The 16,272-nt window shown below is 31.8% G+C and overlaps 2 protein-coding genes across 2 annotated transcripts; one reads left to right on the forward strand and one right to left on the reverse strand.

The window, feature by feature from the left end:
- Positions 1-509: 509 nt before the first annotated feature.
- On the forward strand, positions 510-8,153 carry LOC132750946 (V-type proton ATPase subunit d-like). The gene is given in 9 exon segments (XM_060741040.1): positions 510-626; positions 629-692; positions 1,671-1,842; positions 2,470-2,648; positions 2,989-3,068; positions 3,888-3,965; positions 4,550-4,726; positions 5,335-5,412; positions 7,969-8,153. Coding segments are annotated over 9 exon segments (1,053 nt in total). The 5' UTR covers positions 510-563; the 3' UTR covers positions 8,131-8,153.
- Positions 8,154-12,017: 3,864 nt separating this feature from the next.
- LOC132750947 (uncharacterized) lies at positions 12,018-16,245 on the reverse strand. Its single transcript, XM_060741041.1, has 3 exons — positions 14,893-16,245; positions 13,935-14,666; positions 12,018-13,230 (listed from the first exon to the last, which is right to left on the reverse strand). Exons 1-3 carry the CDS (start codon positions 14,921-14,923, stop codon positions 12,839-12,841), a joined length of 1,155 nt encoding a protein of 384 aa, XP_060597024.1. The 5' UTR covers positions 14,924-16,245; the 3' UTR covers positions 12,018-12,838.
- Between the last annotated feature and the right edge of the window lie 27 nt (positions 16,246-16,272).

The raw sequence follows: 16,272 nt of genomic DNA on the forward strand, positions 1-16,272 counted from the left end.
AAAGAGTTGATGTCAGAGTTGATAAAGAGTTATATATGCAATAAAATATCATTAAACCAGGGTATTTCAAATAGACCCTGATTAAACTAACAACGAGTTCAATAAATTGAGTAATAAACCTAACGAATATAATATTCTTTTAATCACATACGTTAAAAAAAACTTTTTTCCAGTTAGAACCATCACTTTTTCAATGACGCACCCATAGTGTTTGTATAACGTCACGTCAAAATATATGCACGGTCAAAAAAGGCACGGGTATGTGATAAAAAGTAAGAAGAGACATAGAATTTATAATATCGGTAATAAAAGTCGAGAGGCCAATAAAATAAACGAAGACCTCATATCGCATTTTCTTTATTCTTTTTTTTTCTTTCTTTCTTTCTTTTATTTATGAAAGAGTCGCAATTAGCATTTGAACAAACACTTTTAAGCACACCTGTATACCAAGAGTTGCGCCCCTTACATACTCTTCCGGAAATAATAAAGAAGTATCATGTGACAGGAAAACAAAGTTGTCTATCATTTTAATTTTTGTATTGATTAACTTAACATTTTAGATCATGGAGTATCAAGACGTATCTTTTAACATTGACCATGGTTACCTTGAGGGTATGGTCAGAGGTTTCTAAAATCTGGTATCTTAAAACAAGGCGACTATTTAAATCTTGTCCAGTGTGAAACGTTGGAGGGTAAGGCATAAATTATTAGATCTGTACAGCTCCATACTGTAGATCAATCAAACTGGTACCGTACAAATAAATCATGAATGTATTTTAAAAAATTTAAAACAAATATTGATGGTTATTCATGTAAATTTGTACAAAACATAATTCAATGCTTGAACAAGGAAAAAAAACCTGGTTTGTTTTACAATATGAGGACACATCTTGAAGCTGACATTTTATTAGCTAATAATGTTGTATGTACAGTCGATGAACTAGTGCCCGGTACTTAGTAAGCTATTTTTTTAATTAATCAAAGGTTCGTATCACACAGATATAAGAGTTGTGCAGGTTAGCCCAAAAATTTGTATGCCAGGGCTTTTTAGCCTCTTTATTATATAGACGATGGTTGCCCTATCTCTCTATCTTCGATTAATGTCAAAGCCTTGCGGGGACGTAGACATGACTCTAGACTAGTTACTTCAGAGACAGCTATGAGATACAAGGGAATTCGGGAACCAGTCCCTAGCTCTTATTTGAAAAGACCCATTGATTCTTTTTACATGCCCAGTGTATAGCACTGATACATGTGAGGATTACCTGGATTTCTTACCAGTACACTTCTAGTGAGGTGGGAAACGCTGAAAGGGTCTCTGAAAAATCCCAAGGGTGTTACCCAGGATCAAACCCAGGACCTCAGAAGTGACAGTCTAACCAACTGAGCTATTGCGCCACCTTCGTTAAAGACCAACGTCTATGTAATATCAGTTTGTAAACTAAGTCGAACTAGTCCTATACATAAGATGTACACTGTGACTGCAACATCTTATGTTATAGGACTATATATAGGACTAATTTAGTCACATTTACTGATTTAGAGACCCATTCATAAAAGAACTGTTTGTAATAATATTGATTCTTGATTTATAAAAATTCATCAAAGCATTAATTGTATCACATTTATAAGTATGGTTTTAATTTTGAATGAACTCATTTATTTTACAGATCTAAAATTGCATCTACAGAGTACAGACTATGGAAACTTTCTGGCCAATGAACCTAGTCCTCTGTCAGTGTCAACAATTGATGATAAGTTGAAGGAGAAAATGGTGATTGAGTTTAACCATATGAGGAACCATTGTTTTGAACCATTGGCAACATTCCTTGATTATATCACGTAAGTTTTCTACAAACATCCATGGTGTCAACTTTGATATTTATTGAAGTTTTGTAAAGTAAATTGATGTATATGTGATAAAACAAAAGAGGCCTTGTAAGGAGCATTTGTTTATTGTAAAAGAATTACTACTTTAAGAAACTTAAATTTTATCAGTAATTTTTTGGATGTAAAATAAATACAATGTAGTACATTAGGTACATATTTTTATTTCATATTCATTGTTTCAAAATACACGTTGGCACAGTACTTTTGAAACAATGAATACCATACATATTCTTATGTCAAATTTTATTGTTTCAAAATAGGTACAGATTCTTATTTCTTGTTTTATTGTTTCAAAATAGGTACAGATTCTTATGTCAAATTTTATTGTTTCAAAATAGGTACAGATTTTTATGTCTTATTTCATTGTTTTAAAATAGGTACAGTTTCTTATGTCATTTAATTGTTTCGAAAATCGAAATAGGTAAAGATTCTTAAGTCAAATTTTATTGTTTAAAAATAGGTACAGATTCTTATGTCAAAATTTATTGTTTCAAGATAGGTACAGTTTCTTATGTCAAATTTTATTGTTTCAAAATAGGTAAAGATTTTTATGTCATACTTTTCATTGTTTCAAAATAGGTACAGTTATATGATTGACAACATAATTCTGCTGATAACAGGGACATTACGTCAACGGCCAATCAATGAATTGATCCCAAAATGTCATCCCCTAGGTAGTTTTGAACAGATGGAGGCAATTCACATTGCCACAACCCCTGCTGAACTTTACAATGCTGTGCTTGTGGACACACCTCTAGGTATACATTGTACATATCGTTGTATTTTTGAATATCCCCACCCTGGGGATCAGTTTGTTTACATAGAGTAATGTATAGTAAAAATGTTCTAAAAATCATGTTCTCCTAAACTAAAATGCCTAGAGTATAGATATTTAGCATGTAATGTTATTTTGCAATCTGACTAAAGTTCAGATATTCTTAAGTTATATCTTGCATGTAGATCTGATTGCCACTGTATTTGTTTCGCCTTCATTGTGATTCGGATTTCCCAGGAAATATTTTTAGCCATGCAATCAACCATCCTTTACAGATCGGCATTAGACAAAGTATCAAAATATTGTTTTTGGTTTATTTGCAGCTCCATATTTCATGGATTGTATCTCTGAACAAGATCTGGATGAATTACATATTGAAATCATCAGAAACACCCTGTACAAGGTATATATTAATACATGACATTGTTTAAAATGAAATGCAGGGACTACGTTGGACTGAAAATTTAGGGAGCATTGACTTCTCCCTTCAGGAAAAATAGGGAGAATTTTTTTAATTTAGGGAGAAGTGATGCATATGTGTAACATCCTAATAAAATCAATCTATAACATTGGGCTATTTTTTTTTCAATTTAATTTAAGCACATTGTAGCTAAACATCATTTCTCATTTGCTACATTTATTCAAAACTATTTTGATTAAGGAAGCAATATATACATGTTGGACTTCTTCATAGAGATTTTTAGGCGTCTAGAATTTTGCTTTTCAAATAGGGCGAAGTGAAAATATTTTCTGTGAAGTCTTTGCCAGATTTCACCCTTAACACAATCATTGGAAATGTAATTACAAATTGCTCAGTTGTGTCATACAGCAACCATCTATGCTATATAATATTCTGCACATTTGGAGCACCTTGCTTGTTACTTATAATCATCTCGAGGCTCATACGGATTGAAAATACATGTATAATTCTACCATGTGACCTTTAATGTAACAAACTCTTTGTAAATGAGTGACACATGTCTGCTTGAAATAAAATGTTTTGTTACACAGTATATTATTGAAAAATATATAATATCTATATACTAAGTTAACAATGCCTTAAACATTTCTGTTTTATCGTGTGAAAACATTGTCTGTCTTTGACTGTAAATTTCTTCTTTTTATCAATGCATTTTTGCTAGGAAGGTTGCCATAGTAACAGATTTTCATATAAACACAATTTTGTAAGACAATATTTAAGATGTTATTGTTTATTTTGTAGGCATATTTGGAAGATTTTCACCAGTTCTGTCAGCAGTTAGGGGGAGCTACAGCAGAGGCTATGTGTGAAGCACTGGCAGTAAGTTAATAACATTGATTTATCTTTGATATATATTATGTTAACATAAGTATTCTATCCACAAAAAAATTAGCCTTGCTGACATTCTTAGAGAGGCTTTTCCGACTTCAATTCAGAAACCACCTATTTTAAGAGATAAAATGAAAGTTTTGACAGACAACAGTTTATAACTTTGTTGAACAGCATCAATGTGCAGACTGGCCTGAGACCAAAGCTGTACTGTTTTTGTTTTACTACATACATGTAATTCAAAACCATACCAAATCAAAAATTTCACAAACCATCCTGATAACTTGACCCAGGTTTGATCCATGGACAGTGCAGGTCACTTTTGTTGTGATTTATCATGAAATCAGTACTATGGTCATTTGCACTGTACCTCTACTCTGTCATGTACAAAAGTTATTATTTCCTTGCAAAAGTGAAGGCACAAGTACTGGTAAACTGCTTGAGAGCCTTTCCAGGAATGATCCTTAAGTATGAAACAGAAGCCCCTCTTCTGAAATGGAAACTTTTTTGTCAACTTTCAAATTTAAAAAGTTTTGATTTATGGTCAGTAAATACATTATCATATCTTTTTCTAGTTTGAGGCTGACAGGAGAGCGTTTATTATAACAATCAATTCATTCGGAACTGAATTATCAAAGGAAGATCGTGCCAAACTGTATCCAAGGTGCGGAAAACTGTATCCTGATGGTCTTACCTTACTAGGCCGGGCTGATGATCAAGATCAAGTTCGAGCTGTCGCTGAATACTATGGGGTGAGTTTGTATTTCAACAGTTTGATAATTTTTTTGAAAGATAAATTATTCTTAAATTTTATATTTGAAATCACAGATAATTGCTATTCTGTCTCTTTTAAAATGTAAATGAAGATATCTTTTGTACACACAGAGAAGGTATATTTCGTTTTAAATCTTACACTCTATAAGTAAACATAGTATGAATACATAGTGTCAATAAAAAAGAGCAAAGTTTACTTGTCCAGTAAAACAGAATACAGCTTCTGAAATACAATTGTAGTTTGTGCTTTCTCTTATTCAAATTAGACATTTGGGAATGGTCACAAAGGACCTACAGGAATGCTGAATTAAGGTTCAATTTTCAAAGAGTGTTTATGCTTTAAAAGGATAAAATTTTCATCTTTTCATTTGGAATATTATGTATATTACATGTACTTTAAAGTTATCTGTTGCACAGCATTACAGATACATGTATTTCATTTGTAGAATTCTTATGTTAACAAATAGGATCCATTGAATCATTAAATGTGATTTGTTGTATTTTAAAACTAAAATGATAAATTAGGATAAACTGAACTGTCAGACTGTCTATCGTTTCTGATTATTTTCCGTTGATTTCCCCATAGGAATACAAAGAGATGTTTGATGGTGCCGGGAACAATCCAGGGGACAAAACTCTTGAAGACAAATTTTTTGAACATGAGGTAGTTATGTAACTTTGAAAATACACTATTATTAAAGAAACAAATTTAAGCTAAAGCAATGTGTTTGAACTACATTTGTATAATAAAGCATACAATATGTCCAAAATATTTCTGATGTTATAATATGGCTTTTATTGTCAAGATTTAAAATGCACCTTATAGCATTGAAAACATTGGTATTTATGCAATACAAGTCTTCTTCAAGACTCCTAATTTCAAATTTTCATGGAAAGTTTTCATGAATCAAAATAAAGTTGACATTGAAATTGAGGTATCACATCCTTAATAACAATGGCCAAAAGCAAAAACTTATTAAAAAACATTGCACATGTGTGACCTTTTCCTGCCTTAAAATTTTTCGATTTAAAAAAAAGAATGTTGCACATGTGTGACCTTTTCCTGCCTTAAAATTTTTTGATTTAAAAAAAAAATTAATTTGGAGCTGTCACACAAATAGCTAAGAAACTTCCTGTTCATATTATCGGAAAAGCATAAATATATCTATATGGGGGCCTCTTTGGCCGAGTGTTCAAGGTTGCTGACTTTGCAGAATTTTCCCAACACTGCAGTAGGCTTGAGTCCAACCTGCAGCTGTGGATATCATGTAAGAAAGCTGTCGGTGTATCTACTACGGTTCTTCTTTGTGCCTGAAATAATGCACAGATGGGCACCTTCTGTCACCCTCCATCAAAAAGTTGGAAAGTTACGATGTGGCCTTTGCATTGACCTAAACAAACAAAAATGTCAAGATATCAATTCCTTGAACAAGGTTTAAATATAAATATATGCATGTATAATTGAATAATTGCCTTTTGTTTATATAATTATGTTTGATAAATGTAAGTACTGATTTCACAACTCTAATGTTAAGCTTTTGAGTAATTCTAAAGAGTATATTGCTGTTGTCCCATATAAAATTATTTAATTTAGAGAAAAAGAAGATTTATGGAAACACAAAAAAATGAAAGAAGAAAAAAATGAAAATTTAGCCCTACATTTTTCCTTTTTACCTCATGTGTTGTTTTTTGTTGTGCAAAAAATTTAATGTATCCCATTATTCAAACATTTTTAAGTTCTCAACATGAAACTTGGAATACTTTCTTATCATGAAAAGATGCATTTTTTTGTTAGACAAGGGCACAAATCTGAAAGCAATTTTTTTGGAATATGCCTATTTTTTAGCTTAAATTTTTCAACAGACAAGCATTAACACTGCATGCAGTGTTCTTGTTCATAACGAGAATTTATTTTGAAGCCATTATTAGACAAGGTTTTGTTGGATTTTTTTTTTTTGCTCTAGATAAGACTCATAGAACAATGAAAATAACTTTCTTGAAGCTATAACAGCTGTTACATGATAAACATTCACAGAAGACTGTGTCTATGTTTTGATGAAAATTAATGCTGTTGTTGTTAAAGAGACAACACCTGTAGCTAGGGTTTAATACCGGAAATACAAAGATGAGACACTAGTAATATACTGCTTTGCTCACTGATAAAAATTGTCCTTTTGGGAATTGGCATTTTAATGTTAAAAGGGTTTTTTTATTTAAAATCAAAAATTTTTCACTTTTATTTTTGATTTTGGCCGTTTTGTAAAAAAATACTTAAAGGGAATCAATGACATGTCAATTTAAGAGGGTGATAATGACACTGTGTCGGCTTTCAGCACATCTTACAACCGTGGAAACTAATTGTTGTTATAAGCTGTATTGAATTATAGGAAAACAATTTATATTGATAAAAGATTAAGAAACAATAAGATACATGACTACGCACTAAAACGTATAGTATGTTCATTGGCTGGAATGGCTACTATGAATTGAACCATTATTATTTTTGCAGTCATGAAAGAAAGAAAAATTGTTTGGCTTTTTAATTTCAATGATGATTTCAACTAATGATTGATTTGGTTTTTAGGTGAAATATTTTCATAGAGTATGAAAAGTTAAAGTAGCAGATTTATATTTATCTGGTTATAATGGCCTTTAGAAATTCAAAAAGTGTTTTTACATTGTTATGATCAAAATTCAGAGTGTAGATGTGCTGGCTGTTTGTTACTTTATGTTTCTTTTATCACATTAAGTAATAACATATTGCACATAAAGTAAGGTACATGTAAATATGTCTCATCAGCCTGATAATCATAGACAGTGATAGGTTAATTTCTCAAAAGCTATCAAAGATTATTTAGGATATTCACTTAGAATTATTGTGAACTATCAAAATTAGAATGCATTGTTGAAAGGCTAATAACCCTGCAAGTATTTTTGGCTTAATTATCTCCCTTCTATATTTTCTTCATGTATTCATTTCAAATTTGATATGAAACTTGTCAGTTATTGAAGGCAAATAGTTCTTCCAATCTGTATCCCCTTTTCTACTTTGCTTTGATCATAATACCAAGTACTAGAAAATGTTGAATGTGATGCTACAGGGAGGTTTATTACCACTACCAATTCAGTCAAATTAAGGACGTTAACAAGCTTTGTGTTGGATTAAGGACAGGGTCTCGTCTAAGGTACCAGAAGATAATTGATAATTATTATATTTTAGGTGAAGCTGATGAAGAATTCATTCATGATGCAGTTTCAGTTCGGAGTATTCTACGCATACGTCAAGTTGAAGGAGCAGGAAAATCGCAACATAGTCTGGATCGCAGAGTGTGTCGCACAGAGGCATCGTGCCAAAATTGACAGTTATATTCCTATATTCTAGCGCATTATCCTAGCAGTGAAATTTATAATGTGACAGTACAATTTTCTATCAGTTTATGTTAAAGTTTATATAAAAAAAAGAATCCACAAAATTATACACAGTTTATTTATAGCAAGTCTTAGTGTCATTATATATGAAGTATAATGTTTGTGCTTATCTTTAGAAATATACAAACAATTCAGCTATATAATAAATACAAAGTGTATTGTTTTGTTTATAATGAGAGTGATAAAATCATATTATTGTTAAAACAGAAAAATATGGCAAAAACCAGTTGTTAGTCAGGGTAAATGAAAAAATAATGATACTTATATTTGCATTATATTTCAAAAGTGCAACATTTCTGTTTTGGATGATTTTAACAGTACTGTAGTTTTGTTTTGACCAAGAATCATAAAAGATCAAGATTTGAGTATATATTAAGAGGATATTTTTTAGTTTGCGTGAAATATGGAATATATTTTCACGAAACATGATAAAATGCCACATATTTTCACGAGCCGGTACGGCGAGTGAAAATATGTGGCATTTTATCATGTTGAGTGAAAATATATACCATATTTCACGGAAAACGAAAAAATAACCTTTTTATTTAATTTCATTATCAAAGAAAATGGTAACGGAATCCCCTTGCTTTGCTACCAACTGCAATTGTACAGCGCGCAGTAATTTATGTGTAAGCACGTTGCTGTTTGGCGCTACATTGTGACGGTCAATGTAAACAACTCTTTTAACGTCTGATTAGAGCGTTAATTACTGAATTTAAGATATTGGCGTTCGGATTTAATTTTCTTAGTTTAGAACCATTTTCCTATCATGCTAGGTAGTTTTCAAAACAAAATTCAAGAAAAAGTTGTTTTGCATTTATCAGATTTTTCAAACAAAACGGCGAAAGAAGTCCCTTAAAATAAATATGAGTTTTGGCTCCGCCCACTTTCATATTTATATTTCATATTTATTTTTAAAAATATGAAATATATTTGACTGATATAGTACCATATTTCATGGGTAAAATTAAATAAGAAAAGAATATTTTATACATACATGTATATAATTATGAATTGTTTCTATTCTATAATTTAAATGACTTTTTAAATTTTTCTATGCCATATCGTTATTCAACTTATAACCTGCAGGAAGGGAGAATTGTTAGCCATTTTCCGCCAGTATAGAGCCAGGCAAGCCTGCACATCCATGAAGTCTGACAAGGCTCTATACTGTTGATTGACTTACTTTAAATTTTCATTTAATCCCCACCATTGATAATTAACATTTTCAGAAATCGAAGGCTAAGATATTCAGCATGATTTTCATTTAATCACCAAAATTGATAATGAACAGTTCTAGAAATAGAAGCTGGACAAGTCCATTTAAGATATTCAACAAGTTCTTGGTTAACTTTATAAAACATTAACATGCCTGTGTAGGGTGTGTAATAATAATTTGCCTGTGCTCTAGTATAGGGCCAAACCAGCCCACATATCTTTGTAGTCTGATAAGCTAGTGTCACTGTAAGCAGTTTAATTTTAGCATCTTGTTATCAAAATATTATCACAATAAAAATGGACTGCTCTAAATTCATTGCTGGAAAAGTCCATTATTATATTTAGCATGAATTAGGTTTGATAATTATATAAAAAAAGAGAGATGTTCTAGTCATGTAAGTTTCGTACTGTATAAACAAATATTTTGTTCTGGATAGAGGACAGAACTGTGTAACATTTACAGAGCGGTACATTGAATAAAGAATATAGTTTCAAGTATAAGAACATTCCAGTGTTAAATTGAATATTGCTGATTTTTTTTAATTGTTGACAATTATTTGTTGTATATATCTTTCACAAATGTATGAACATGTTTATATATATATATATATATATAATTCTGTAAGAAATCCAGTCATTGTTTGAAAAAGTTAATTTTTTTAGACCTGATAACAAGTAACTATAAAAATCTTTAAAGAATTTAATCTTAACCTGCTGCAACCAAAAGTAGTTTGTCTCTCACCACTGTGGGTTTGAATCTTGATTCTTTCATCTTAGGAAGCTGTTCAGCTAGCTTACGGAAGCTCGGTGGTTCTAATTAGGTGCCTGTTCATGCCTAAAATAATACCAGATATTTCCATGACCTTCTCTTAACATTCTGGAGGAGTTTTTTTATACTATGACAATGCCCATCAATTAACTGATAAGCAATAATAAAGTGCACTGAAAATTTTAAGTTTTTATTTCATGATTCAGGGCATATGTCATATGTGGTAAAATTATGTATAAGTTTATGTTTACATAATGTTTGTGAATATAACTTTATGATTATATGTATAAATTCCACCTTGTTTTCACTCCCTAGTTCTAAGTTGATGAATATTCATGTTTGGTAGTGTCATTCAATTTATGATTACTTATTGTTTTAATTTTCTGTACTGTCACATGTTTAAAAAATAACAGAAAACAAGTAGTGCTAGTTACTATTGTTTATTGTAGAAAGAATGTTTTGGGTAGAAATTTATATGTTCTTGTGTAATCAGGAATTAATTTAGTGAAGTAGGAATTTTGACAGAAATGGATATAAGATGTACATTTTAGTGTATAAGACTATAAGTAAAATGATTTATATTTCATTTTCATATTTTTTTGGTTTAGTCAGATAAAACTTAATTTTTTTATTATCTTGACTAGTTTGCTTGTGTTGAAAAAACCAAACATTAAGTAGATAATAATTGAGATAAAAAAAAACTGTTCACATGATACTAGATTTCAGAAAATGCAGAAAGAAAGCATTAATGAATTCAGAGACATAGATAAAATGTTATCTTTATCTCTGATAAATTGCATTTTTATCTATACATGTTGTATATGGAAAATAAAGGATTTAAAATGTTAATAGAATTTCTGATTGATTGGTTTTATTCTAAATGAAATAAGAAATGAGTCACGTCATGACACAACCAACCATAGTGGGTTTGCGACCAGCATGGATCCAGACCAGCCTGCGCATCTGCGCAGTATGATCAGGTTCCATGCTGTTCGTTGTCAGTTGCTCCACTTGTTATAGAGTTGGTAAGCGAATAGCATGGATCCTGATCAGACTGCGCGAATGCGCAGGCTGGTCTGGATCCATGCTGGTCGCAAACCCACCATGTTGGTTGTGTCATGACGTGGCTCAAATGTATATGTAGGTTCAGGACAATTTTTTAGAAGCAATTTTTTCTGTTGTGATAATTTACAAATAAAATAATGTTATTATTGTAATGACAATATGTTGTAAATGTTTCATTTTTTGAAAAATATATATATATGGAATAAATGATCAAAAACTATACCTGTTTCTTTTATATATTTATTTAATTTAATTGTGATTACATAACTCATTTATACATGAAGTCAGTAATTTATATAGAAATAGAGTCTGTCAAAACATTGTATTTAATTTTTACTTGTATGTAAAATGTATATGAGATGATAAAGTTTAATAATATGTCTTGATCTAGAAAGATGGTCTTTGTCTGGAGGTGGCCTGGCATAACAAGGATTTGGTCGTTACATTTTTCAATACACTTAAAAAGTGCTTTAAATATCTTACTTCCTTGCCAGTAATGAAAATTGTTGCAGCACTTGTCAATAACAGCACTTGTCAATATTGTAGTGGCAAGGGGATTAAGCTCGGGTTGCTGTTTGTTTTAAACAGCATGCCTCCTGACTCATTATTTTCATGAAATTGAATTCAAAAGTAAAATATTGTGAAATAAACAAAGTAATTTACCTATTGCAAACTGTGTTTATACTCCATGTAAATTACCAAAAAGAGGTCAAAATATGTACAATTATAGTGATAAACCCACAAACTCAGTCATTAATTGCATATAAGATATATACTGTATTAACTATTACATTTTCTTTAAATCTTGGTACATTCTCAGGGTTTTCCAGGCTTTTTGAACATGCAGTTCCATGTAAAGGAAATAGAGTGTACTTGTGTATATATACAAATTAGATACCTCGTATTTGAAGTCTTTATTTGTACAAATGACAATAATTTCTAAAAGACGGAAAGATTTTTATATAAGAAATAAAATAAGATTGCATGAATTTGTAGGCACACTGCCTTGAAATGTAAGAGAATGGCGTTCAGTTCTTTGAAGAAATATTACCATTGATATTGATCTACAGTATTGGTTAACATGCTAGTAAATCTTATTGTAACATGCAGCTGTCACTTACGTTTTTCCTTATAGCTCAACGCTAAATGTCCTCTGGAAACAATGTTAATGATAAAGATATTTTAAGGTTATATTACTAGTATGAGGGAAAATCCTTAATAACTGTTTTAAAGATATGCTTTGAAATTTCTAGGAACAAACTTAGAATCGGAGCACTTGAATTGTAAGAGTTGAAACTCGGAAAGTTTGACCAAAATTAAAATAAATAAACTCTTGTGGTGACTCGTCGACCAGTTACTAGTTTGGCCGATTCTGAGCTTGAACACTATAGTGATGATTGTTGACAGAGGCTTGGAAAAATAGATTCTATGCAAAAATAATATGTTTTATACCACGAGTTATCTACTCGGGTAACACTTCTAAGAAATATGAAAAAAAGAGAGTTTTTATACAAAATGCTACATAACAATGCCTATGCTACTGTTGGCTTATTGTTTTTATTTTGATTTTATACTCTTCTGCCTTACGCTTTAACTGATTAGATCTCTATTAGTCAGTTAGTACATAAAACTTTGCGCCGGGACGGTCAACAAACGTTGTAGGTATGTCGTCATAAATAGCGCACTTTTGCGTTCCATTTGTTTCTGGCGCATCAACAAACGCGGACATGCATCTGTCCACGCGCATACAAAGCCGGACACAAACTTTAGTGTCTGTAACATTAAATTGGCCAATCAGATCATCGTTTACAGATGGTATTTTGTCCCGCGAAGAAAGCTTCAAGTAACCGCTCTTCCTACCACTGTCTTGTATATCATTCTGCTGCAGAAACTGTTTCCATAGTGACCCGCGCGTCAAAATTGTCATGGTCACCAAGGAAACGTCCTCATTGGATGGGCGATCAGCTAAACACCATTTTCCGTCATTTTGTGCGAAATAGTCTGAAAAATTAAAAGCAGCTGTATAGATTCTATCAATAGCTCACTTCGCCAAACAAGAATGAACCAAAGCCATGGGTCACATGAAATTAAGTCAATGACGCCAAAATGATAATCCGCTGGAAAACAAAACTTAGAACTTCTACTCAATTTATTAAAATTAGCTATTACAAAAATCGGTAAAATTTTACGATATCGCCATGTTTGGACGATTTTGAAACTAAAAGACCGTGTGATTTAATTAATATATTCTTTTAGGCCGTACACTCGGATAATGCGAAATAATAAGATTAAGGGAAATATTTTTAAAAGCCGTCACATGATCGGAAATATGCGCTGCGATCCCATTCCCGAGTTTCTATGGTCAAATGTCGTGATGGCCTCAGTCCCCCTGGGACGGGATAGGGATAGCGAGAGAAAAAAAGATATATGTTACCCAGAAAAAAATAGGCTTGCCTTGTTTTATTAATTGATTTCAATTGCATGTAATAAACTCTAACCTTGGTGAACAAGATTTTAAAATGGTCCCGCGTCCACAGTGTGTACAATGAATTTTAAAGATAATAAAGCTTAATATGAAAATGGTGTGTACCACTGGTTCAATAAAAACAACATTTACGTTTTTTAAGAAATTTGTCGTTTGAATATACATGAGAAAACACTTTATTGTACATTAATTGTTTTGATTGAATATAAAAAATACTTACAATCATGCTGTGTCTTCCAGTTTTCAGGTTTACAGTAACTTAGAATATCCTTTTGATTGGTTTCGTCGATCACTTTATCATATATCTGAACGCATGCAAATTGCCCATTAAATATTGCCTCGTCATCTGGATCTTGGGATTTTCCGATCCGAAGTTTTCCGATGTGTGGAAAACTGATGACGTCAGAAAATTCGTCATCTTGGTTGTACATTTCCACTCCATCTTTGTACACAATTATTCTTCCTGTTGGAAAAACTCGTGATACCGTCACGTGGTTCCATGCACGTGGTGTGAGAAAGTTCACGAGGTACATCATACCTGCACTCATACCGTATTCGTCTCTAAATGAGACCAGGAAGGTATTCGCGAGAGCCCGAATACGCAATATTTCACGATCATCTGACTGATAATGTATCATTGTTCCACTAATATCATCCTCGTCGTTGTCTGGAAATACAAACATCGAAATTGTCATATCACGAAGTGGCGCTGTTCCTTTAAGATTAGCATCGAAGCATGAATTGTCCTCATCGTCAATGTCAAGTACAGAATATGGTAAACCTTCCGGTCCATTTACAAACATAAAACATATTTGATCTTTGTCATGAATGACGTCTTGTGTGCCAATAACGTCACTGTATAAAGAGACGTTCGCAAGAGGCCAGACATACATCGGGACTTTGCCGGTCTCGCCGGCCATCGACAAGCCAATCGTCTTCGCATGAAGGGCGCCTGAAAATAAGTATTGATAATTTAAAATCAACTGAAATCCCTAATTATACATGTAAAACAACTTGCAAATTACTAAGCGGGTGGTCAGTAATACCACACTCTGTTGCTTATTTAAAGAGGCATTTTTAAAACAATCGCAAAAAAATAAAACATACTGCCAAAACATTTTCTATTTCTACAGGCATTTTTCTTCTTCAAAATATTACATACAAAACAAAAAAGTTACCGATTATCAAAATGAAGTTCCGGAAAGACATCTTCTCCCGCTAAACTGCCGTCGGAGAGTAATAGGTCGAGAAAGACGGATATCTTCAACATTGCGTTATAGTGGAGAAGAAAATCTATGGGCTGGTTTTTACCAAGAAGATACTCCACTTAACGTAAAAGACTATTGACGGAGTAATCCTCTTATTGTCACAGTATCAAATGATTCGTCACTCGGTCTCTTGAACAATGGATGGCAATCTATTAACTGGAATGAGATACGTTTGATTCGGTTCCTAGATCAAAAAACTCAAAGAGACATAAATTAGAAAAATGTTGCAACTATCACAGCCTTTGAGCAGTCAAAGATGTTTGAAGAATAGGTTCCCTTCAAGAATATAGTATAGAATTGCACATATATGGACATTTTCATTTTGTTTATTAGATCAGAACTTACCAAGTTTTTTTCAGTGATACATTAACATTGCATGATAAGATCTTACAACTCTGGAGAAAAAAAATCGTAATACATTTTTATTGTATTTAAAATGCCATGAATATCATATAGAATTGCACAAAAATAGGCCATTTTCATTTTGTGTATTATATCAGAACGGGTTTTTTTCTATGAAAACATTACCATTGCATGATAAGATCTTAGAATTTTGAAATAAAACGAAATATTTAAAAATGCCATGTTCTTTTTTAATCATAATTACACACGAGAGAAGTCATGTGGAAAGTAGTTATTGCTTTAAAGCTGCACGCCAATATTTCAAAAATAAGAAACTTTTGAGAAATAAAATAAATTTAAGCATTTCTGAAACATATCGTACCTTTAAAGGACCAAATATGCCGGCGGCGACGACGACATTTCACTTTTCAATATAAATAAAGCTCTACGTACGTAAAACAACTTGTAATTAATCAAGTAAGAAAAATTGTATAGTGACCCTTTTTATTTCGCGCCACCATTTTACGTTTTGACGCAACTTTCTTACTTCAAGAATGTAAGGATTTGATATGGATTTGGTGATTAATTATTTTGCCGCATTTTTATCACATTTAAATTTAGATAAATTTATGCAATGAGAAAGTTTAAGAGATTCTTTGACCCATTCGAGAAAATGACTTTTCTGACAAATTGGAAACTTTCTCGAAATTGCAAAGCGCTTTTTATAGATTATCTTTTTGCTGGGACCAAAATAACCTGTTTGTCCCAGCTTTTTGGTATTGAAAGTTCATCATATTCATTTGCAAATTCATTGCAAAATTCAATGCTGTATGCATGTTTCATTTGTGTCTTGTAAAAATGAGTTTTAACGTCTTTAGGCTGATTTGTGATGGAAATTGGGAAAATGTTCTTAATTAATTTATAATATATACGTCTACAGCACGAGAA

Source organism: Ruditapes philippinarum, unplaced genomic scaffold (assembly GCF_026571515.1).
Source record: "Ruditapes philippinarum isolate M1 unplaced genomic scaffold, ASM2657151v2 ctg795_1_1_1_1, whole genome shotgun sequence".
In the NCBI taxonomy this organism is placed as follows: domain Eukaryota; kingdom Metazoa; phylum Mollusca; class Bivalvia; order Venerida; family Veneridae; genus Ruditapes; species Ruditapes philippinarum.